Source organism: Papio anubis, chromosome 11 (assembly GCF_008728515.1).
Source record: "Papio anubis isolate 15944 chromosome 11, Panubis1.0, whole genome shotgun sequence".
NCBI lineage: Eukaryota > Metazoa > Chordata > Mammalia > Primates > Cercopithecidae > Papio > Papio anubis.
Window position 1 is genome coordinate 33,331,514 of NC_044986.1, and position 22,111 is coordinate 33,353,624.

Here is a 22,111-nt window from a genome sequence, read left to right on the forward strand (position 1 = left end):
TGAACCCTCATGTGCCCATCACTTAGCTTGAACTATTGTCAACATTTTACTAATTTTACAACTCTTTTAAAGCCAAAAGTTGGAGTTTTGATGGTTTCTGAAGACATAATCTCATCTCTTCCTAAAACAGCCTTGTGAGGTAGGGATCGTTGCCCTATTAGACGGATAGATAGTAACTTATCTGAAATCATTTGACTTGTGATGAACTGAGGACCTCTGCTCTTTTTATGGCCCCATGGAGTCCACATATTTTGTCATTGCAAATCAAAAGTAAAATTGTAATATTTTGTCTCTCAAATATGTTCTAGAAACCATGTCGTTCTACAGGAAAATGCACAGCATGCCACCCGGTTTATAGCTCTGGCAAATGTTGGAAATCCAGAAAAGAAAAAGGTAAAGATTCACCTATTTGGTGGAAAGTTGATACTCACGGTCTGCCTGACAAATGTATCTCTTGCCCAGTTTAGCATTCAGATCTTCTTTCCTCCCTCACTGCAAGGTCCCAGCAGCTTCGGAGACTCCTTGTAAAGATACGGTAATGAAAGGTCAAGTCTCTTTGGGTCTTTTTGTAGGAGAGTTTAAAGAAGGGTTTGGGAAAATAGGCCCAGAGGAATAAAGGCAAAATATCAAATGAACAGTGTTCCTTTACTTTCACATCTATGTGGTTGTCTTTGTGGGTATTTGTGAATTTGCCCTCAGATGCTTGCTTACTTCTTTTAGCAACTTCATTTAGCTGAAATAAAAAAACCCCAAAGAGCTGGGCATGGTGGCCCATGCCTGTAATCCCAGCACTTTGGGAGGCTGAGGTGGGCGGATCACTTGAGGCCAGGAGTTTGAGACCAGCCTGGCCAACATGGTGAAGCCCCATCTCTATAACAAATAAAAAAATTAGCCAGGTATGGTGGGGGGCACCTGTAATCCCAGCTCCTCAGGAGGCTGAGGCAGGAGAATTGCTTGAATGTGGGAGGTGGAGACTGCAGTGAGCTGAGATCGGGCCACTGCACTCCAGCCTGGGTGACAAAGTGAGACTCTGTCTCAGGAAACAAAAAAGCAAAAAACCCAGAGGACTTACCTAAGCCTTCCTTAGGGCTAAGATTTCATGAGGGATATCTTAGTGATACCTGGAATCTATCTTTGTACTGGAAAACAGTGCAGTTGATGAAAGAGAATATACCAGAAAAGTAGATTATTTTTCTCACTTCTCTGAGAGCATTTCTGATTTCCCAGGGCCAAAACTGACCTATTATGGATTGAGACAGCTAAAATAAGAACAGTTAGTGAAGTGGGAAAATAGGCAGATAAAGAGTCTGAAGATTATTCCACTATCACATGCCATAGACAAAGCATACAAAAGATAAGCAAATCGATATTTTTTTTCATAATATTTTAATATTATGAAAAAATTTTTTTTTTTTTTGGGGGAGGGGGCACGGATCTGAAGTGATTTTACCTTTATTTCCTTCACTTTAAGCCAATCATGAAATTTCACAGTGATTTCTAGGGTGGGGACAGAAGGAAGACAGTGTTAAGAATCATCAGGGCTGTGGCCCAGTTGGCCCGCGGAAGTGCAGGCAGGGTGGCCCCTCAGGGGCAGCTGGAGGAGCATGGACTGCCCCGCTGGAGGGGAGGTGATGTTCCCAGAGTATGAGAGCTGGTATGTGATGTCCTCTGCAGCTTCCAGCTTGCGCAGCTCGATCAGGCTGTTCCCTGTGGTGGCCAGTAAGTTGGTGATCAGCTTGGCTGCCTTGGAATCGCCCTCAGCAGAGATGATGGCTGCCTTTTTCTGCTGCTCAGCCTTTTCTACCACAAATCTGGCGCTCTTTGCTTCCTGCTGAGCCACCTGTTTGGCTTCCACTGCTTCTGTGAACTCCTTCCCGAAGGTCAGATGTGTCAAGGACTTGTCATCCAGGATGAGCCCAAAGGTGGCTGCTCACTCCATAAGGTCATTGCTCATCTCCCTGGAGACCAGCTCTCTTTAGGTGATTAGTTCTCCAGCATCAAAGTGAGCCACCACTGACTTGAGGATCTCGGTAGTGATGGACAGCAGCACACGCTCATCATAATCCTCTTCAATGCTGGTCAAGATGTGAGGAAGCTGGCTAGTGACAGGCCCCCATGTGCACCGTGATGTCATTCTGCATATCTTTGCTGTCAGTGATGACTGGCACATTACATGGTCAAGAACGGCAGTCAAAGATAATTGGTTTCTGTACCCATGGAATGAGAAAGTGAATCCCTTCCCCTACCACAATATTCTGTATTCCACAGAATTGGTCCAAGATGACAGCTCTTTGCCCAGCATCCATGTCATATAGGGCAGAGTTCACCACGTCTCCTGCAACAGCTAAGTCCAGGCCAAACTTGCTGACGGACTCATAACACTTTGGCAGCTATGTTTTCTTCTGCTGGACCCTCTCATACCTGCTTCCATTTTGACCTCCACATAAATTTCCCAGCCTATTTTCAGCTTTTTTGCCCAATTCTTAGCAAGTTTAGATTTGTAATTTTTCTTTTAATTGCCCTTTCTAACTGAGTAACTTAGTATTTTCAGTCTGTTTTATTCTCAGGGACATGTTAGCCTCAGCCATAAGCAACTTATACTTTAGTCAAAAGGTGTGCACATTATAAAATTTGGCAAGCATTATTAAATTCATCTAAAAATTTTGTTCCAATTTGTACCCCTACCCCAGCGGTGTGTTTTGTTTTGTTTTGTTTTTCTCTCTCCATATTTCTCACTGGATCATATCAAAGTTTCTTTCTTTTTTTTTTTTTTAAGATGGAGTCTGTGTCTGTTGCCCAGGCTGGAATGTAGTGGCATGATCTCGGCTCACTGCAACCTCCGCCTCGCATGTTCAAGTGATTCTCCTGCCTCAGCCTCCTGAGTAGCTGGGACTATAGACACGTGCCACCACACCTGGCTAATCTTTTGTATTTTTAGTAGAGATGGGATTTCTCCATGTTGGTCAGGCTGGTCTCTATCTTCCGACCTTATGATCCGCCCGCCTCTGCCTCCCAAAGTGCTGAGATTACAGGCATTAGCCACCACCCCCGGCCCTCATCAAAGTTTTATTAAAGTTTTTGCCAATGTGATAAATGATATATAATTGTTACTTAGTTGCATTTCCCTAATCAGTAGTAAGCTTAAACATCTATATCTTACCTAAGTTTTCAATATCTGTGGCATTAGTGCAACGTTCCAGATATTTATATGAATATTTACTTCTTTGCTGCTAGTCTCTTAAGAAAATTTTATTAGCATATATAGCAGAATTTGTATAATATCAAGAGAGAGAAACCCCAAGTTCATTTGTAATTTTCTTTAGGAAAAATGAATGGCAGTGCCACAATTCTGTAGACAAAGTACACAAAGATAAGGGACTCAGAGGCAGAAGCAGTTTGTCTCAAGTGTTATAGAGCAAGTCCCTCTGGGGGACAGTTGTCACTATTCCATTATTCGAGTGAGAACTCCTGGTTTGTGAGGGCTGGGGCTTTGATTTGTTGTTCATTTCTTTGTCAGCCCTTGGTGAGCTCCTGCAGAGGCCACTGAATTGGCATTTGATTTACTGTTTATTCTCTGAGCTATGGATGGGCTGGTTGCTGTTCTTTTAATTTTACTTAGTTTCACATGTTTTCCCTGAAATCTTCACAGTAAAATAGGTTGATTACAGTTGGGTAAATAGTATATCCCCTAATGTCGTTATGTTCTTTTTCTCTAAAGTATCTTTATGCATTCAGTATTGTTCCCATGAAGCTAATGGATGCAGCAGAACTGGTAAAACAGCCTCCGGATGTCACTGAAAACCCTTACAGAAAATCTGGGCAGGAAGCATCCATAGGAAAGCAAATTCCTGCCCCTGCGGTATGTTCTGATTGAGGGCTGGCATTTTCTGGGCAGGGTTGCCCATTACATGTGTTCTTTTCCTGGTTATAGTTTAGTACATAAGACAAGTTTAATCCTTAGAATCTAGATCTTTTTTTTTCCCCCTTGGGAAATCATGATGATGTTTAGAAAATCTTAGTAGATTTTAACTAAACTTAGTGTTTTTTATTGTAGTTTGGGGTTAACAGTTTCATAGATTAGGTCTTTCTTTTTTTTTTTTTTTTTTGAGACTGAGTCTGGCTCTGTGGCCCAGGCTGGAGTGCAGTGGCTGGATCTCAGCTCACTGCAAGCTCCGCCTCCCGGGTTTTACGCCATTCTCCTGCCTCAGCCTCCGGAGTAGCTGGGACCACAGGCGCCCGCCACCTCGCCCGGCTAGTTTTTTGTATTTTTTAGTAGAGACGGGGTTTCACCGTGTTAGCCAGGATGGTCTCGATCTCCTGACCTTGTGATCCGCCCGTCTCAGCCTCCCAAAGTGCTGGGATTACAGGCTTGAGCCACCGCGCCCGGCTTAGATTAGGTCTTTCTTTGTCCAAACTGGATTCATACGTTTGGGGTTACAGTTTTATTTGTAAAGTCTTTGTCTAAAGTTGATTATCGGTTCTTAGCTCTTTAGGCAAGGCCCTAGCAGTTTCGTAGCAATGTAATTTGTGATTTTATGATGATTGCCAGTAGGAGCCAGTAGGAAAATAAGATTCACTCTGAAGAAATTTTCTTAAGAGCAGAGTTTTCTCAAATTAATTTTTTCCCCACTAAAGCAAGGAAGGTCAAGTTCTCTTACTAGCATGCACGGTCTGCTTTCTCAGACTTTTCTTTCTTTCCGAGCAACCTTCTTATCTCTCAATCAAGGCTGAATTAGGCTTATTTGACCTGTGAAATTGTATGACTACACTATGTCCCTGTTGAGAGAAAAAGGAAGAGTGAATTTGGGTGGGTTCATGTTGTTCTGTTTTAGGCAAGAATTACTTTATAACTTGCATTTTAACTTGTTTTTCCAAAGAGATGAATTTGGCAGTAGTTTGGGTAAGCATTGATGTGTGACTGAGAGTTCAGGCATCAGAATTGGGAAGATATTTTGCTTCCTTAGAGTATGCAGAAAGGACTGAGAAGAAAGAAAGATATGGCATGGCAGGAATGTTCCCTTGTATGTGAGTGGTTGGCTACTTATCTAAAGGTTGGTTGAATAATATTTAATCTTCTGCATTTGGCCATTCCAGGAAGAATCAGCCTGTCAGTTTTTCTTTGATTTAAATGAAAAGCAGGGAAGGAAGCGTTCATCCACAGGTAGAGATAGCAAATCTCCTCACCCAAAGCAGCCTCGCAAACCTCGTAAGTACCTTTATTCCAGAGGTCTCCTCTGTGAACAGTAACTGTTATTTTGGCTTTTGTTTGGAAAACAGCATTGCTAAGAGAGCCTCTTCTGGCAGGGGAGAATTGTGCAGTGAGTCATTAGTACCAAAAATAAAAATAAAATATAAACATGGCCTTGGCTGGGTGTGGTAACTGCACCATCTTACATTCCCACCAGCAGTGTATGAAGGTTTCTGCTTTTCCACATCCCTGTCAACATTTGTTATAGCAATAGCCAGTTTTACAAGATAGCTCTCTCTTTTCCTCTCTCATAAATAGGTATGGTTCTCCAAGGGTGATGCTTTTATATACTTCTTGGACTCTCTGTATTTTTAGCCCATCTACTTGAGAGAGATGAGTTCCTTTTGCTAATTACCATTTAAAGAGATTTTCTTTGTCCTGAAAAGGCAGTCTTCTGTTGCTTATATACCCATATTGGGATAAAAATGTTGATATTCTTGGCCAGGTGCGGTGGCTCACGCCTGTAATCCCAGCACTTTGGGAGGCTGAGCCAGGCGGATGACAAGTTCAGAATTTCGAGACCAGCCTGGCCAACATGGTGGAACTCCTTCTCTACTAAAAATACAAAAATTAGCCAGGTGTGGTGGCATGCGCCTGTAGTCCCAGCTACTTGGGAGGCTGAAGTGGGAGAATTGCTTGAACCCGGGAGGTGGAGGTTGCAGTGAGCCAAGACCATGCCATTGTACTGCAGCCTGGGTAACAGAGTGAGACTCCATCTCAAAAAAAAAAAAAAAAAAAAAAAAAAAAAAAAAAGATATTCTTTTTATAGCTTCAGATTCAGAAACTAGAGCTATATGAATTTTTATCTAGATTTATGTAATGCCGGAAACTGATTCACACTAAGTGTAATCCCAGCACTTTGATAGGCCAAACAGCTGGATCACTTGAGGCCAGGAGTTCGAGACCAGCCTGGCCAACATGGTGAAACCCTGTCTGTACTAAAAATACAAAAATTTAGCAGGGCGTGGTGGCACCCACCTGCAGTCCCAGCTCCTCGGGAGGCTGAGGCAGGAGAATCGCTTGAACCCAGGAGGTGGAGATTGCAGTGAGCCAAGATCACACCACTGCACTCCAGCCTGGGTGACAGAGCAAGGCCCTGTCTTAAAAAAATAAAATAAGACTGGCCTGACTTTTAGGCTGTTCTGAGGCGCTTCCTGCAAGAACTATGGGAAAAGCATCTTTCCTTTATGTCTGTAGAACATGATGAGGTAAAGAGCCTCCAAAACCAATATAGATTCATAAAAGAATGATCAAACTCGGAGGAAGGACTTTAAAGGTGTTTCATTGAGATTCTCTTTCTTCGTCTTTTTGTTTCATGGAAGAAGCTGACCTTAGGAGGGTAAATTTTCCAGGGTCATCGCTAATGGCGTAGTTGGGGCTATAATTAGGGCTCCTGACACCCTGTTCAGTGTTCTTTTGTTGTAGCCTGTTGCCAGTTATGTGCTACTTTAGTCAGTGTGTGATTTTGCACTTGTGGGTTACCTACCTGTGGATTGGTTACAAATTCTAATGGAAGTTTAATTTCATTGAAGATGTTCATAGGGGGTCATAGTGAGGAACACAGGCTCAGCCCATTGTGGCAGTGTTGTATACCAGTCTTTTCAGGATATAAAAATCAGATAAGGCTAAGTTCTATGGGGTGATTATATGCTGTGCTTGGACCATAGTAACACCCGGCTTTCTTTTACATGAAGCTCAGCCTCCAGGACCCTGCTGGTTTTGCCTTGCTAGCCCTGAAGTGGAAAAGCATTTGGTGGTCAACATCGGCACACATGTGAGTTACTTCCTTGGACCTTTATAGAGAAGGAGATGCCTATTTGTTTTTCAGTAACTTTATTGAGGCATAATCTACATATAACATTTACCCATGTTTAAGTGTACGATTCAGTGATTTTCATAAGGTTACTGAGTTATGCCACCATCACATAGTATAGTTTTAGAACATTTTTATCATGGCAGTAAGATCTCTTATGCCCATTTACAGTTAATCCCTGTTCCCAACTTTAGCCTCAGGCAGCAAGTAGTCTACTTACTATCTCCATAGTTTGCCTTTTTTGGACATTTCTTATAAATGGAATCATACAACATGTAGTCTTTTGTGTCTAGCTGTTTTTACTTAGCATCGTATTCATGAGGGTCATCCATGTTGCAGCATGTATCAGTATTTCATTCCTTTTTATTGCCAAATCATATTCCAGTGTATAGATATACATTTTGTCTATATCCGTTCATCAATTGATGGACATTTGGGTTGTTTCTACTTTACGGCTATTAGAAATAATGCTCCCATAAAATATCTGCATGCAAGTCTTTGTGTGAATGTATGTTTTTATTTTGGATACACCTAGGAATGGATTTGCTAGGTTATATGGTAAATTTATGTTTAACTTTTTAAGAAACTGCTAAACTGTTTTCCAAAATGACTGCACCATCTTATATTCCCACCAGCAATGTATGAAGGCTTCTGCTTTTCCACATTCCTGCCAACATTTGTTATAGCAATAGCCAGTTTTACAAGATAGGTCTCTCTTTTCCTCTCTCATAAATAGGTATGGTTCTCCAGGGGTGATGCTTTTATATACTTCTTGGACTGTCTGTATTTTTTAGCCCATCTACTTGAGAGTGATGAGTTCCTTTTGCTAATTACCATTTAAAGTGATTTTCTTTGTCCTAAAAAGGCAGTCTTCTGATGCTTATGTACCCGTATTGGGTTAAAAATGTTGATACTCTTTATAGCTTCAGATTCAGAAGCTAGAGCTTTATGAATATATATATATATTTTTGAGATGGAGTCTTGCTCTGTTGCCCAGGCTGGAGTGCAATGGCGCGATCTCAGCTCACTGCAGCCTCTGTGTCCCAGGTTCAAGTGATTCTCTTTCTTCGTCTTTATGTTTCACGGAAGAAGCTGACCTTAGGAGGGTAAATTTTCCAGGGTCATCGCTAATGGCATAGTTGGGGCTATAATTAGGGCTCCTGACACCCTGTTCAGTGTTCTTTTGTTGTAGCCTATTGCCAGTTATGTGCTACTTTAGTCAGTGTGTGATTTTGCACTTGCTTCCCAAGTAGCTGGGATTATAGGCATCTACCATCATGCCTGGCCAATTTTTGTATTTTTAGTAGAGACAGGGTTTCACCATGCTGGCCACGCTGGCCTCGAACTCCTGATCTCAGGTGATTTGCCCACCTCAGCTTCCCAAAGTGTTGGGATTACAGGCGTGAGCCGCCACACCCGGCCTATTAATTTTTATCTAGAATTATATAATGCTGGAAACTGATTCACAGTAACTGATCACATCAAAGATAAAATTTCAGTTTTGCTTAGTAGTGGAGGGTGTAGCTTACTAATGACAGGAATACCCATATTCACACTCCTGGTGTGAGTATCTAGGAACCCAAGATGATGATAAGGTTGTTTGGTAAGTATTGAATCAGACTATGAGAACGGGATGGTCTTGAGTATGATTTTATTCAGGTGGTGGAAAGCTTGAATGTGTGTGTCTCATGGGAAAGTCATTCTACTTCACATTTCCCCAGATACTTTTGCTTGTGTAGGGCTGGATTAGATATTAAATAATACCCGTCTTCGACTCTCATTTCCCTGGGGGTTTTCTATAGACCATTGTTCTTTTTCATTCATTTAGAATGAAGAAAGCTTAATTTTTAACACTGTAGTCACTGATGACTGGAACTGGATGTTCCCCAGGATTCCTGAGGAAAATATTTACAAGCTGTTTTTGTTTTGTGACAGTTTTGGGAGGTGGGGCCTAATAAGTGGTGATTAGGTCATGAGGACTCTGCCCTCATGAATGGATTAATGTTATCACAAGAGTGGGTTATCATGAGAGTGGCTTTGTTAAAGTGAGTTCAGGTCCCCTTTTGCTCCTTTACTCTTACCGTTACTTGCCCTTCTGCCATGGGGTGATGCAGCACAAAGGCCATTGCCAGGTGTCAGTGCTATGCACTTGGACTTCCCAGTCTACAGAACCACAAGCCAAATAGATTGCTATTCATATAAATTATAGTTTGTGGTATTCTATTATAGCAACACAAGATGGACTAAGACAATTCCTTAAATGTATAGTGCTTCTGAAGACAGGTGCTGTCATCCATTTCTCATTGATTTGTTCTACTTTTGGTTTCCGGGATTGATCCTTTCAACTTATCCTAACAATCTGAGGACTCTTTTTTGTGTTTTCCTTCCTATAGACTGACTAGAGTTTCAATTTCATCTTGTACTTTAAGGCGGTTACTCTTCTGCCTGTGTTGTTTCCACCTGCAGTCTCAGTCTTTTACATTTTAAAAAATGTCTTGGCCGGGTGTGGTGGCTCACGCCTATAATCCCAGCACTTTGGGAAGCTGAGGCGGGTAGATCACGAGGTTAGGAGTTCATGACCAACCTGGCCAAGATGGTGAAACCCTGTATCCGGGCGTGGTGGCAGGTGCCTGTAATCCCAGCTACTCAGGAGGCTGAGGCAGAGAATTGCTTGAACCTGGGAGGCGGAGGTTGCAGGCCGAGATGGCACCAGGGCACTTCAGCCTGGGGGACAGAGCGAGACTCTTGTCACAAAAACAAAAAAAAGTCTTAATTAGTGGCACACTTCTATCTCTAGGGGGAGCACTAATGGGGTCAAGGCCTGTGACTCAGCTGAGCCACAAAACCTATTGGATGACATCTTGGGTGGAATAAGAGCAAACTTGAGAAGCTCTAGCTTTTACAGCAGTGCCCTTTTTGGATGATCTCTTTTGCATCTTTTTTCCTTTTTGGATTAGTTTATGCCATTTTTCTCTCCCACACAATTTGTATAGTAAGGCAGGCTTTGAATTGCCTTCTGTTTGGGAAGCTTCTGTAGATTCAAGATCACACGCAGGAGATAAGAGATTTGGAATGTGTGACATAGCTCAGTGCTGCTCTAGGCCTCAGTGAGAAGTGACTTTTCTTTTCCGTTCATCTTTCTGTTGTCCAGGTTATCTAACTCAGGGTATGGGCCTGGGCAACAATCAAGGAAATCTGTTTTCTTCTCATCTAGGCCTGAAACTAGAGGGGAAAAAGGTCTTGTCTGTGGGCCAACCCAACATCCCAAGTAGGCCACATGAGTATTTCAGCCTCAAGTCTACACTGTCCTTAGGTAGAAACCGCTTACAAACCTGTAATGACCTTTGGGTGTCTGGGGAAGGGTTTGGGATCTCCTCCCTGCAACTTTTCTTTTTGATTGCCTTTTTTTGTTTGTTAAATTTTTTTCCCCAGCTTTCTCTTTGCCGTGCCTTCCTCAAAGGTAGTACATAGAATTGTGCTGATGGTCCATAGCCACAGATTAGTTAAAAGGTGGAAGGAAGGGCTGCTGGCAGTCTAAAAAATTATTGCAAAATCAATGCATTTTACTTATGGGGAGAACCATTAGTTCAGGTCCTATTTATACATGGTTAGAGATAATTCTAGTATAGAACAGATTAGAAGGCGAGATTTTGAAAGAGAGAGGAGATTAGGCAAGTGTGAAACTTCACAAAAATTGCAAGTACAGGATTAGAGATGGTGCAGAGGAGCTATTTAGTTTAGACATCATTACCTAAATAATGCGTATCATAATAGAAAAGCTGATATTTATGGCAGTGACCTTCTGACAAAAAAAGCTAGAAGACTCAGGCTTCTAGAGTAACCTTTTAAACAAATACAATATAAAGTGGTTATTATAAAAATAAAAAAAAAAATTTTAGTGCCTATGAGGTTTTCATCAACTTTAGTCATCTGGAAAATTAACTTTGTCAACATGCCCGGTCCTCTCTGCCAAACAAGTCAAGGACAATCATGCTTTAGTATCTTTCCAATACATATCCTGTCATTCTATTGGACTTTCTTATTTAGATGAGAAATTATTCCCTCCTTCAGCCTTAACTTTGAGCCCACCACACTAAGAGTATACTTGGGATAAATTTTTTTTTTTTTCCCCCCGAGACAGAGCCTTGCTCTGTCATCCAGGCTGGAGTGCAGCGGCACGATCTCGGCTCACTGTAACCTCCGTCTTCCAGGTTCAAGCAATTCACCTGCCTCAGCCTCCCAAGTAGCTGAGATTATAGGCGTGCACCACCATGCCCAGCTAAGTTTTGTATTTTTAGTAGAGATGGGGTTTCACCTTGTTGGCCAGGCTGGTCTTGAACTCCTGACCTCACGATCCACTCGCCTCGGCCTCCCAAAGTGCTGGGATTACAGGCATGAGCCAGTGCGCCCAGTCTGAATAATTGTTTTCTAACGTATCTGTGTTTGCCTATACTGCTACTCAGTGGGCCCTTCTGTGCTCACTCATGGCATCTTCCCATCAGAGAATATCTGAGTGGTAGAACATTCTTGCATGTTTTGGTTTTTACAGAAATATTTTTAGTTGCCATTAAAGGCTGACATCCATTGTTGGAAACCATTCTTTTCTGCCTCTTTGGATGCATCTGAGTTTGAAGTTTTACTTTCCTTCTACCCCATTAGGTTGTATGTTTGCTTTTGTTTTGTAGAGTTTAGTCAGCAGCTTAAGGCTTAGGAACATTAGATACTAAGCATGCCATCTTAGCCTTTTTTGTGAGCCCAAGGAGTATATTTGGGGTGAGGGGTGGGAATTAAAAGTTACTGGGGAGGCAGAAAGTGGTCATTTTCTTTTTGAGATGGAGTCTCACTCTGTCACCCAGGCTGGAGTATAGTGGCACGATCTTGGCTCACTGGAACCTCTGCCTCTTGGGTTCAAGCAGTTCTCCTGTCTCAGCCTCTCGAGTAGCTGGGACTGCAGGCACATGCCATCACAGGCCTGGCTAGTTTTTGTATTTTTAGTTAAAATGAGGTTTCACCATATTGATCATCCTGGAACTTCTGACCTCAGGGGGTCCACCTGCCTCGGCCTCTCAGAGTGTTGGGATTACAGGCGTGAGCCACTACCCCAGCCGCAAGTGGTCATTTTGAAATCAGAAGTTGTATCTTTTTGTGGTAGAGGGTGATAAAAACTGAAAAACTGTTTTCTTTTTTTTTTTTTTTTTTTTTTTTTTTGAGACGGAGTCTCGCTCTGTCGCCCAGGCTGGAGTGCAGTGGCGCGATCTCGGCTCACTGCAAGCTCCGCCTCCCGGGCTTACGCCATTCTCCTGCCTCAGCCTCCGGAGTAGCTGGGACCACAGGCAGCCCGCCACCTCGCCCGGCTAGTTTTTTGTATTTTTTAGTAGAGACGGGGTTTCACCGTGTTCGCCAGGATGGTCTTGATCTCCTGACCTCGTGATCCGCCCGTCTCGGCCTCCCAAAGTGCTGGGATTACAGGCTTGAGCCACCGCGCCCGGCCAGAAAAACTGTTTTCAAGTTTGGAGCCTGGGAGGGAAAACGCAGCGATTTGTTCTGGTCTCCCTCAGCTCAGTGTGTTTGAAGCCAAAAGCCTGTTTGTGTGCCTCTCCCAATTCATTTACTCCTAGTTCATTTGCTACTTGTATAGAAATTTTTTATGTCTAATTTGATTCTTCAGCGGATACTTGAGAACATTGTTGCTGCAATCTCTAAAATCAGAGTTTTTAAAGAAAGAATTTTTATTAATAACCTCAAGTACTTCTCCTACATCCTGAGACTCACTCTTTGTATAGGCTTTTCTCCCTGGAGAATCCTACATGCTGTATTGATGTCTCAATTCTGTGTGCTGCTTCTTCAGTGCTACCTCGCCCTGGCCAAAGGAGGCTTATCTGATGACCATGTCCTCATCCTGCCCATTGGACACTACCAGTCAGTGGTGGAGCTTTCAGCAGAGGTGGTAGAAGAGGTGGAGAAGTATAAGGCCACACTGAGACGGTTCTTTAAGAGTCGAGGGAAACGGTGTGTTGTATTTGAGAGAAATTATAAGAGCCATCACCTCCAGCTACAGGTAGGTGATCTGTTCATAGAAATGTGGAAGGGCACTATGGGGATCTTGATATTGGTAAATAAATATTTAAATAGGCCGGGCGAAGTGGCTCACGCATGTAATCCTAGCACTTTGGGAGGCCAAGGTGGTTGGATTGCCTGAGTTCAGGAGTTCGAGACCAGGCTGGGCAACACGGTGAAACCCCGTCTCTACTAAAAATACAAAAAAATTAGCTGGGCATGGTGGTGGGCGCCTGTAATGCCAGCTACTTCGGAGGCTGAGACAGGAGAATCGTTTGAACCTGGGAGGCGGAGGTTGCAGTGAGCCGAGATTGTGCCACTGCACTCCAGCCTGGGTGACAGAATGAGACTCCATCTTAAAAAAAAAAATTTAAATAATGTTTAGCTTTAATATTTAAAGTATTTAATATTTTTATATTAATATTTAAATAACGTTCATTTAAAAAGTTTTTAAAAAGTATCTGGTGGTAACCCAAGAGACTTCACAGGGAAGTGTGTGGTCAGTACATGTAAAGAGCATAGATAGTAAGTTCTTTGTTTAGAAAAGGAATGGGTAGTTGAGGAAGTTCCGAGGAAGTGCCAAAGAAGATGTGCAGCTTGTTGGATAAGAATTTAGAAGAAAGTGAGTATTTTGTGTGGAGGCCCAGCATGAGGGAAAACTTAGTGGTAGGAAATAGTCTCAAAGCCTGCATGGGGCTAGCAGCTCAGAAAATCAGATTGTAGATCATTTGTAGTTGTGGTGGTTTTCTTTTTGGCACATTTGTTAAGTTTTCAAATGGGCCTAACTCTGCCACATATATAATATCGGAGATGGCAAAGGCTTGTGACAGAGATATCTCTCTGAAGCCTTTCCTGCATCAGAGAATGGCTCCCACATGTGGCAGGCTATCTCATAAGTTTAAGTCCTTACAGACCGGCTGACACAGGCTTGTCTGGCCTGAGGAGATTCTGTGCTGAGGGGTGTTTCTCTACCCCTGTGATGGATTTGCTACTTCTCAGAGACCGTGCAGGCACAACTTCTCTGGGACCTGCACAAAGAATTTCTCCTTTCTCCCCAACCCCCAGGTCATTCCTGTCCCAGTCAGCTGCTGTGCTACTGATGACATTAAAGATGCCTTCATTACCCAGGCCCAGGAGCAGCAGATAGAGCTGCTGGAAATCCCAGAGCACTCTGACATCAAGCAGGTGAAACGGGATGGTGATATTCAGGGAAGAGTAAAGATCTGTTTTTTCTGTTGTTGTTTCTTTTGTGTTTTTGAGACAGAGTCTCGCTCTGTTGCCCAGGTTGGAGTGCAGTGGCACAATCTTGGCTCACTGCAACCTCCACCTTCCAGGTTCAAGTGATTCTCCCACCTCAGCCTCCCTAGTTGTTGGGACTACAGGCATGTGCCACCATAACGTGGCTAGTTTTTGTATTTTCAGTAGAGACGGGGTTTCACCATATTGGTCCGGCTGGTCTCGAACTCCTGACCTTGTGACCTGCCCGCCTCGGCCTCCCAAAGTGCTGGTGTTAGAGACATGAGCCACCCATGCCCGGCAAGATCTGGTTTTTGACATGTTGAGCCTAAGGTGCTATCAAGGCATTCCAAAAATGTTATTAAATAGGCAATGGGTCGGGCATGGTGGCTCACACCTGTAATCCAACATTTTGGGAGGCCAAGGTGGGAGGAGCACTTGAAGCCAGGAGTTCAATACCAGCCTGGGCAACAAAGTGAGACACCTTGTCTCTACAAAAAATTAAAAAATAAGCTGTGCATGGTGGCACGTGCCTGTAGTCTTAGCTACTCGGGAGGCTGAGAGTCAGGAGGATCACTTCAGCCTAGGAGTTGGAGGATGCAGTGAGGTATGATTGCACCACTGGACTTCAGCCTGGGCAACATAGCAAAACCCTGTCTCAAAAAAAAACAAAAAAAACCAAAAGAGGCAGTGGACAATTTGGAACTAGAGTACTGGGTATTGACTAGACTGGAGATGAAGAGGGCATTACTCCAAAGTTTAGTGCTTTCCTGGGAAGAGCAAGAAATTAGAATTTCCTAAGGTAGGAACTTAGAAGGATGGATGCCACTGGGAGGATATTGGTAGTATCTTCCAGTTAGGCTTTTTAAGCCCTAGTTCCACTAAGTGGCTTGGGATCTGTAGCAACATACACATCTTTTTTCTTGTGCATTTAGACTGAATTCTTTGCCTAGAGATAAACAAGGATTATAGATTTTTAAAGCATTATTGGACATCCTCATACAACTCTGTTTATTTTAGATTGCACAGCCAGGAGCAGCATATTTTTATGTTGAACTTGACACAGGAGAAAAGCTTTTCCACAGAATTAAAAAGAATTTTCCTTTGCAGTTTGGAAGGTATGTTTTTCTTCTTTTCAATGTATTTTCACTAGACTTTGTATGAACAAAGTGGTGGGTACATGGGACAATTGATAAAAAGCTAAATTGTAAACAGTCCTTGCCCCAAAGGACCCATGGTCTTAGGGCAGATGTTTACATATATGACAGTAATGTAATGTAGAGTGTGAAGAGTACCATGACGGAGTTTTGGAGAATAATGTGCTGTAGAAATTCAGAAAAGGGACAGCTCATTTCTACTTGGTGAAAACCTTCATGAAAGTGGCAAAGTTAAACCTGAGAGTCATATTTACAGGGCAAAGATTGGGGTGAGGGCATTCTAGCCAGAAGTGCTAGGGAACTTTAATTGAGCACATACTCTGTGCCAAGAACTGTGCCAAGAACTTTACACATACATGACTCATTTAATCTTCACAGCTCTGTAAGGTAGGTACTGTCATCCCGATTTACCAGTGTGGAGAATGAGGCTCTAGAGTAGTGCCCAGTAGACTTTTCACAACGATGGAAATGCTCAAATACATGCACTGTCCAATACAGTAGTGACTAGCCACTTGTGGCCACTGAGTGCTGAAATGTGGCTAATGTGACTGAGGAACTAAATTTTTGATTTAAGTAATTAGAATTTTTTAAATTTAAATAGCCATACCTGGCTTATGGTTACCCCACTGGATAGCAGGCTGTAGAGAGGTTAGGTAACTTGTCTGTAGTCACACAGTGGTAGGTTCAAATGCAGGCCTGTTGGACCTCAAAACTTAGGTCTTAACCTCAGTATTCTACAGTATGGTAAAGGCCTGGAGGAGGCTTCAGTTCCTTTTCTCGTATCAGGCAAAACATGACTGCAAAACCATAGAGGGAGTAACATAACTTAGGCAAAGATTGAAGATGGAAAGTTGCTGACAAGAAGATACGGTTTGAAGGGGAGTGGAAAGTGTGTAGAAGAGAGTATCTGATGCTGGTGTCTGTGATTTGCAGCTATTTCTTCTCCTCTAGTTAACAATGGGCTTTGAGTGAGCCTTGAACCTGTCTTGGACTAATTCAGAAAGCCTCCAAGAGACTGCCGCTTTAGATAAGTCCAGTAAATGTAGTTGTCTGCATTTTTCAGAAAGATAAATGGGAACAAGTGTGTTACGAGCTTTAGACATCTGACATGATTTTTTGTTGTTGCCTCAGCAACAGATGCAGTTATGAACATTGACAACATAAGCACACGATTGCAGATACACATAGGTGTATAAAGCACACAAAAAGGAGATTCTCTGAATGGTTTTGTGCTTATGATAGTTGTATTTTCAGTATTGAGTAATTATCAAGATACTAATTTATAGTTATATAGCATTTTATAGTTAACAAAATATTTGAAATGGCATTTTTTTCAGCTGTACAAGAAAGGTAGTTCTATTTTCCTTTTACATTTGAAATAGGCTCAAAGTTTGCCTATTGAAAAGAGCGTAGGTTCTTTGACTTTTAGAGCATTCGTGATTTGTTTCTAACTCCTCTATTTATTGTAACTTCAGAGTGGAAAATGAACCACATAAATGTGTAATAGAATTATTTCTAATATATCAAAATAAATAAAAATATAAAGCAATGGCAATTAGAAGGCAGCTTGTGTGTGTGTGTCTGTATGTAGTTATTCCTTAGTCCTAAGAACCAAGATAAGTTGTTTTGTTGATATTGGGCTTATGCTGCTGTTATGTGGGCCTGAGTCCCCTAGAAGGAGAGGCAGAGGAGTTTTAAATCAGAGTGGGTACGACTAGGCTCCTGACTCTGCAAACTCCATGTCTAGTTGAGGTGACAAAACTACAATTTAAGGCAGGTTGTAATCACAGTTAATATGGTACTTTGTGTTATCTCTGTACCTCACAAAAACCCTGTATGGTGGGTATTCTTATTTGCATTTCATAGGTGAGGAAATTAAGACTCAGAGATGAAATCATCTGTCTGAATCATAGATAGCAAGCGGCAAAGCTGGAAATGGAATCCAGTCTCTGATCTTTCTCACACCAGGGCCTGCCCTTTTTCTACTATGTGGTGTTGCTTCTCTAAGTACCAATAATATAGTTCCGAGTTTTTTAAGAGAGGGAGAAGCAAGTGGGGTTTGAAGGATCAGGAAATAAATAGTACCTGAGCCGGTCATTTAAAATGGGTATGATTTGATCAATAGTATGCCAGAGATGGCACTCAGGGCAGGAGAGCAAAGTCAGATAAATCTGCATACCTTCCTTGGGTGATGTTGAGGAGAACTCAGGCTTTTAGTTTCCATTTTGACTTCTTTGTGCTCTTTCTGCAGGGAGGTCCTGGCCAGTGAAGCCATCCTTAATATTCCTGGTAAATCTGACTGGAGGCAGTGTCAGATCAGTAAGGAAGACGAGGAGACCCTGGCTCGCCGCTTCCGGAAAGACTTTGAGCCCTATGACTTTACTCTGGATGACTAAACAAAGGGAAGACCTTTTTATGAACTTCATAGGAAGTAGTAAAGCCTTTTTCTTTTTTTTTTTTTAATTAGAAGAATTTTTTTTGAGACAAGGTCTCGCTCTGTCACCCAAGCAGGACTGCAGTGGCGCAATTTTGGCTCACTGTAGCCTCAACCTCCTGGGCTCTAGAGTTCTTCCCACCTCAGCCTCCTGAGTAGCTGGGACCACCAGGCGCATGCTACCATGCCTGGCAAACTTTTTAAATTTTTGGGTAGATGGTAGAGACGGGGGTCTCCCTGTGTTGCCCAGGCTGGTCTGTAATGCCTAGGCTTAAGGGATCCTCCGCCTTGGCTTCTTAACCTGCTGGGATTACAAGCATGAGCCACCATTCCTGGCCTAGAAGCATATTTTTAAAGAAACTACAATCTCCCATGGGGACTGTTTCCCTGCCTCTTTTGTGCAGTCCCATGGAACTTGCCTGCAGCAAGAGGCCTAAGATTGAATCTTTTTGGGGAAAAGTCATTCTAGGATGAAAATCCTATGTTAAGGCTGGGCGTGGTGGCTCATGCTTATAATCCCAGCACTTTGGGAGGCCGAGGTGGGCAGATCACAAGGTCAAGAGATGGAGACCATCCTGGCCAACATGGTGAAACCCCGTCTCTGCTAACTGTACAAAAATCAGCTGGGTGTGGTGGCGCGCACCTATAGTCCCAGCTACTCAGGAGGCTGAGGCAGGACAATTGCTTGAACCTGGGAGGTGGAGTTTGCAGTGAGCCAAGGTCGCACCACTGCACTCCAGCCTGGGTGACAGAGCGAGACTCTGTCCAAAAAAAAAAAAAAAATCCTATGTTAAAAGCATGTCGCCAGGCACAGTGGCTCATGCCTGTAATCCCAGGACTTTGGGAGGCCGAGGCAGGTGGATCACCTGAGGACTGGAGTTTGAGACCAGCCTGGCCAACATGCTGAAACCCCGTCTTTACTAAAACTACAAAAATTAGCTGGGTGTGGGGCCAGGTGCTTGTAATCTCAGCCACTCGGGAGGCTGAGGCAGGAGAATGGCTTGAACCTGGGAGGTGGAGGTTGCTATGAGCCGAGATTGCTCCATTGCACTCCAGCCTAGGTGACAGCGAAACTCCATCTCAAAAATAAAAGAATAAAAGTATGTCTGTCATCCAGCTTCAAGTACAGCTTGTGTATATCAACATTTTCAAAAACCTTTAAACTACCAAATGAAATCCAGATGTTTTTCCATGGTTGAGAAGTGTCTTGTGTTCATGTTGCCTATGACCATTGAAATGAAGTAGTATGTGTAATCGGAGGGGCTAGAGCTTTAGGCCCAGCTGTTCCAGAATCACACAGGGCAGTTTCTCCCTGAGCAACCCAAAGTGGAGAAGGGATCCAAGGCTTTTGCTACTTTTCTCTTAAAGCATTCATCTTATTCATAGAGAAGAGCCCATTTAGTCCTTCAGATATTTAACTCTTATGTGCCAGGCATTTTTCTAAGCTCCAGGACCATAGTCTTGTCCCAGTATGGTCCCTGTTGTCCCAGAGATTACAGTTTAATGGGGAAGAGAAAGGACAGATTTAAAAAAAAAAAAAGGATAAATTCTGCTTTGGATATTGTTGTTTTATGTGCTTGATATATCTAATGTGTGTCTTTTGTGCTGGTGGGCAGTTCTAAACTCATTGGTACCTGGGTTGGTTACAGGGCTTTGGAGATCATCAAGGTATAGGCCATAGGTGAAATTAAGATAGGGTAAATACAGTCCTGAGCTGAAGATGATTGCCTAAGAAATATCAGTTTGTGTTTTGTTTTGTTTTTTTTTTTTGGAGACGGAGTCTCGCTCTGTTGCCCAGGCTGGAGTGCAGTGGCCAGATCTCAGCTCACTGCAAGCTCCGCCTCCCGGGTTTACACCATTCTCCTGCCTCAGCCTCCCGAGTAGCTGGGACTACAGGTGCCCACCACCACGCCTGGCTAATTTTTTGTATTTTTAGTAGAGACGGGGTTTCACCGTGTTAACCAGGATGGTCTTGATCGCCTGACCTCGTGATCCGCCCGTCTCGGCCTCCCAAAGTGCTGGGATTATAGGCTTGAGCCACCGCGCCTGGCCAGAAATATCAGTATTTAAGGAGGGCTTGAAAATAGTGATCTAACATTTACATGGAGAAGGAGCAAAGAGAATACTACATAGTAGGAGCAAAAAGAAAAATATTTTTACCTTTATATTGGGCACTTACGGTCCAGACACTGTTTCATTTAATCTTCACAAAATCTCTGTGAGGTAGGTATTACCTCTATTTTACATGAAAAAGAATAAAAACTGAGACTCAGAAAATTGAAGATTGTGGAGCCTGGGGTCAACAGGCTTAGGCTTTTTAAAAATTTGAAGGCTGGTCGAGGTGGCTCACGCCTGTAATCACAGCACTTTGGGAGGCTGAGATCAGGAGTTCGAGAGCAGCTTAACCAACATGGTGAAACCCTGTCTCTACTAAAATAGAAAAAATTAGCCAGGCATGGTGGCACGCACCTGTAATGCCAGCTACTTGGGAGGCTGAGGCAGTAGAATTGCTTAAACCTGGGCAGTAGAGGTTGCAGTGAGCTGAGATCACGCCATTGCACTCCAGCCTGGGTGACAGGAGTGAAACTCTTGTCTCAACAACAAAAAACAACTCAAATTACTCATGGCCCTGGGAATGGGGGCATTTAAAAAGTTAACAAAGGGAACCAACCTGGTTTCCACAAAGATGGCCACTTCCGGGTCAGCCCAATCATCAGTATCCCTGGGTCCTCAGCATCCCTTCCTCTTTTGAGTGGGAATTATGAGATTACAGCCCCACCTATGGAAATTGAGCACACTAGCACTGGCCATGCTGTACATACATCAAATGAGAGGGCTTCATACTGTTATAACAATCTGTACCACAATTCTCTGTGCGGTCTGCCCAGCTCTAAATGACATGTCCTCAGAGGCGCCATCATCTCCAAGTCCATGGAAACCATGCACTTACAGAAACCAGAACCTCCCATACCACATGTTACTAATGACCTACAACATCGACTTGGTCTGTATCACGCAGTGCTCAACATTCTGGTTGCAGCATCACATTTCTCAAGAATTTGATTCCATGCTGACTCCTTTACTTGGAGTATTGAGATTCCCCAGGTACAGTGAAAGTATGAGCCTCTCAAATGGAAGACCAGAAGCTGGTTCCCCTATGCTATGTCAGTCCGCCACCCGGAAGCACTTGCTGCACCAACAGCATTCCCAAAGCTTGCCTCTGCAGCCCTGCAGCACCCATTAGAAACACTTCTCACAATGAACTGCTGTGCTGGCAGAGCCCTAACTGGACTGCTGGACAGCAAGCTCTGTGAGGCATCTAGGAAAAAAGTTCCCGAAATCCCGAGAAACATTCTTCACTCCGGAATAGCGTCACATCATTGAGTCATTTGGGATGACGGGGCATATCATGGAGCAGGTGTATTGGGAAGTCAGTGAACAGTAAGGCTAATTCATTAGTGGGCCTGCTGGCGTAGTATTTTTCCAGTTCCGCAGCCTTTAAATCATTGGTGGTCTTTAGCGTGCCGGATCAGCGGGTGGTGGAGTTGGAGGATAGATGGCAGGGATCTGAAGAAAGGTGAAGTGTAGACGAGTGGAGACAATGTGAAGTTTAGAAAAGACTAATTGCCGGGCGTGGTGGCTCACGTCTATAATCCCAGAACTTTGGGTTGCCGAGGTGGGAGGACTGCTTGAGGCCAGGAGTTCGGGACCAGCCTGGGCAACGTAGCAAGACCATGTCTCTACAAAAAACAAAAAAACCAAGCGAGGTGGTGCGCGCCTGCAATCCCAACTACTCGGGAGGTGGGAAGATCGCTCAATTCCGGGAGGTCGAGGCAGCAGTCAGCCGTGATCATGCCACTGCACTCCAGCCTGGGCAACGGAGCAAGACCCCATCTTAATTAAAAAAATATATTTAATACAGGAGAGACTGGACTGCTTTGAAAAGTGGATTTGATGGGAATGCGAGGTTTGGAGAGATCTTATGTTTTCCAAGACTAGAAAAACATTGTGGTTCCGTTCAGCCCTCCCAGAAAATACCTAGGGGACTTAAAGAGCGGACCGAGTACCTGTTCGTTTCTCCACCCCTTAGCCGGCAGGGCTCCCGCGGCGCCCTGGGAAAACATAGGGAAGGGCCGTTCTCGCAGCGGTTACCGGAAGTGACGCAT

The 22,111-nt window shown here is 43.4% G+C and overlaps 1 protein-coding gene, 1 long non-coding RNA gene, 1 other non-coding gene and 1 pseudogene across 10 annotated transcripts in view; 2 read left to right on the forward strand and 2 right to left on the reverse strand.

The window, feature by feature from the left end:
- Positions 1 to 17,977, forward strand: part of CWF19L1 (CWF19 like cell cycle control factor 1) — a 35,306-nt gene extending 17,329 nt beyond the window's left edge. For 6 of the 8 annotated variants that reach the window (XM_017944206.3, XM_021943584.2, XM_003904118.5 and 3 more), the window contains 8 exons: positions 309 to 393; positions 3,719 to 3,859; positions 5,095 to 5,206; positions 6,943 to 7,022; positions 12,910 to 13,119; positions 14,184 to 14,303; positions 15,375 to 15,472; positions 17,763 to 17,977. In XM_017944206.3, the coding sequence (XP_017799695.1) occupies positions 309 to 393; positions 3,719 to 3,859; positions 5,095 to 5,206; positions 6,943 to 7,022; positions 12,910 to 13,119; positions 14,184 to 14,303; positions 15,375 to 15,472; positions 17,763 to 17,907 (991 nt within the window). In that variant the 3' untranslated portion in view covers positions 17,908 to 17,977. The remainder of the gene's footprint in view (positions 1 to 308; positions 394 to 3,718; positions 3,860 to 5,094; positions 5,207 to 6,942; positions 7,023 to 12,909; positions 13,120 to 14,183; positions 14,304 to 15,374; positions 15,473 to 17,762) is intronic. The other 2 variants (XM_017944205.3, XM_021943583.2) reach the window with 1 other exon arrangement.
- Positions 1,433 to 3,506, reverse strand: LOC108580443 (annotated as a pseudogene).
- LOC116269604 lies at positions 13,851 to 13,997 on the forward strand. Its single transcript, XR_004177223.1, has one exon. It is a non-coding gene; the product is annotated as a small nucleolar RNA SNORA12 (small nucleolar RNA).
- A 3,026-nt stretch (positions 17,978 to 21,003) lies between the features above and the next one.
- LOC116269422 lies at positions 21,004 to 22,098 on the reverse strand. Its single transcript, XR_004176924.1, has 2 exons — positions 22,013 to 22,098; positions 21,004 to 21,512 (listed from the first exon to the last, which is right to left on the reverse strand). It is a non-coding gene; the product is annotated as an uncharacterized LOC116269422 (long non-coding RNA).
- Positions 22,099 to 22,111: the final 13 nt, after the last annotated feature.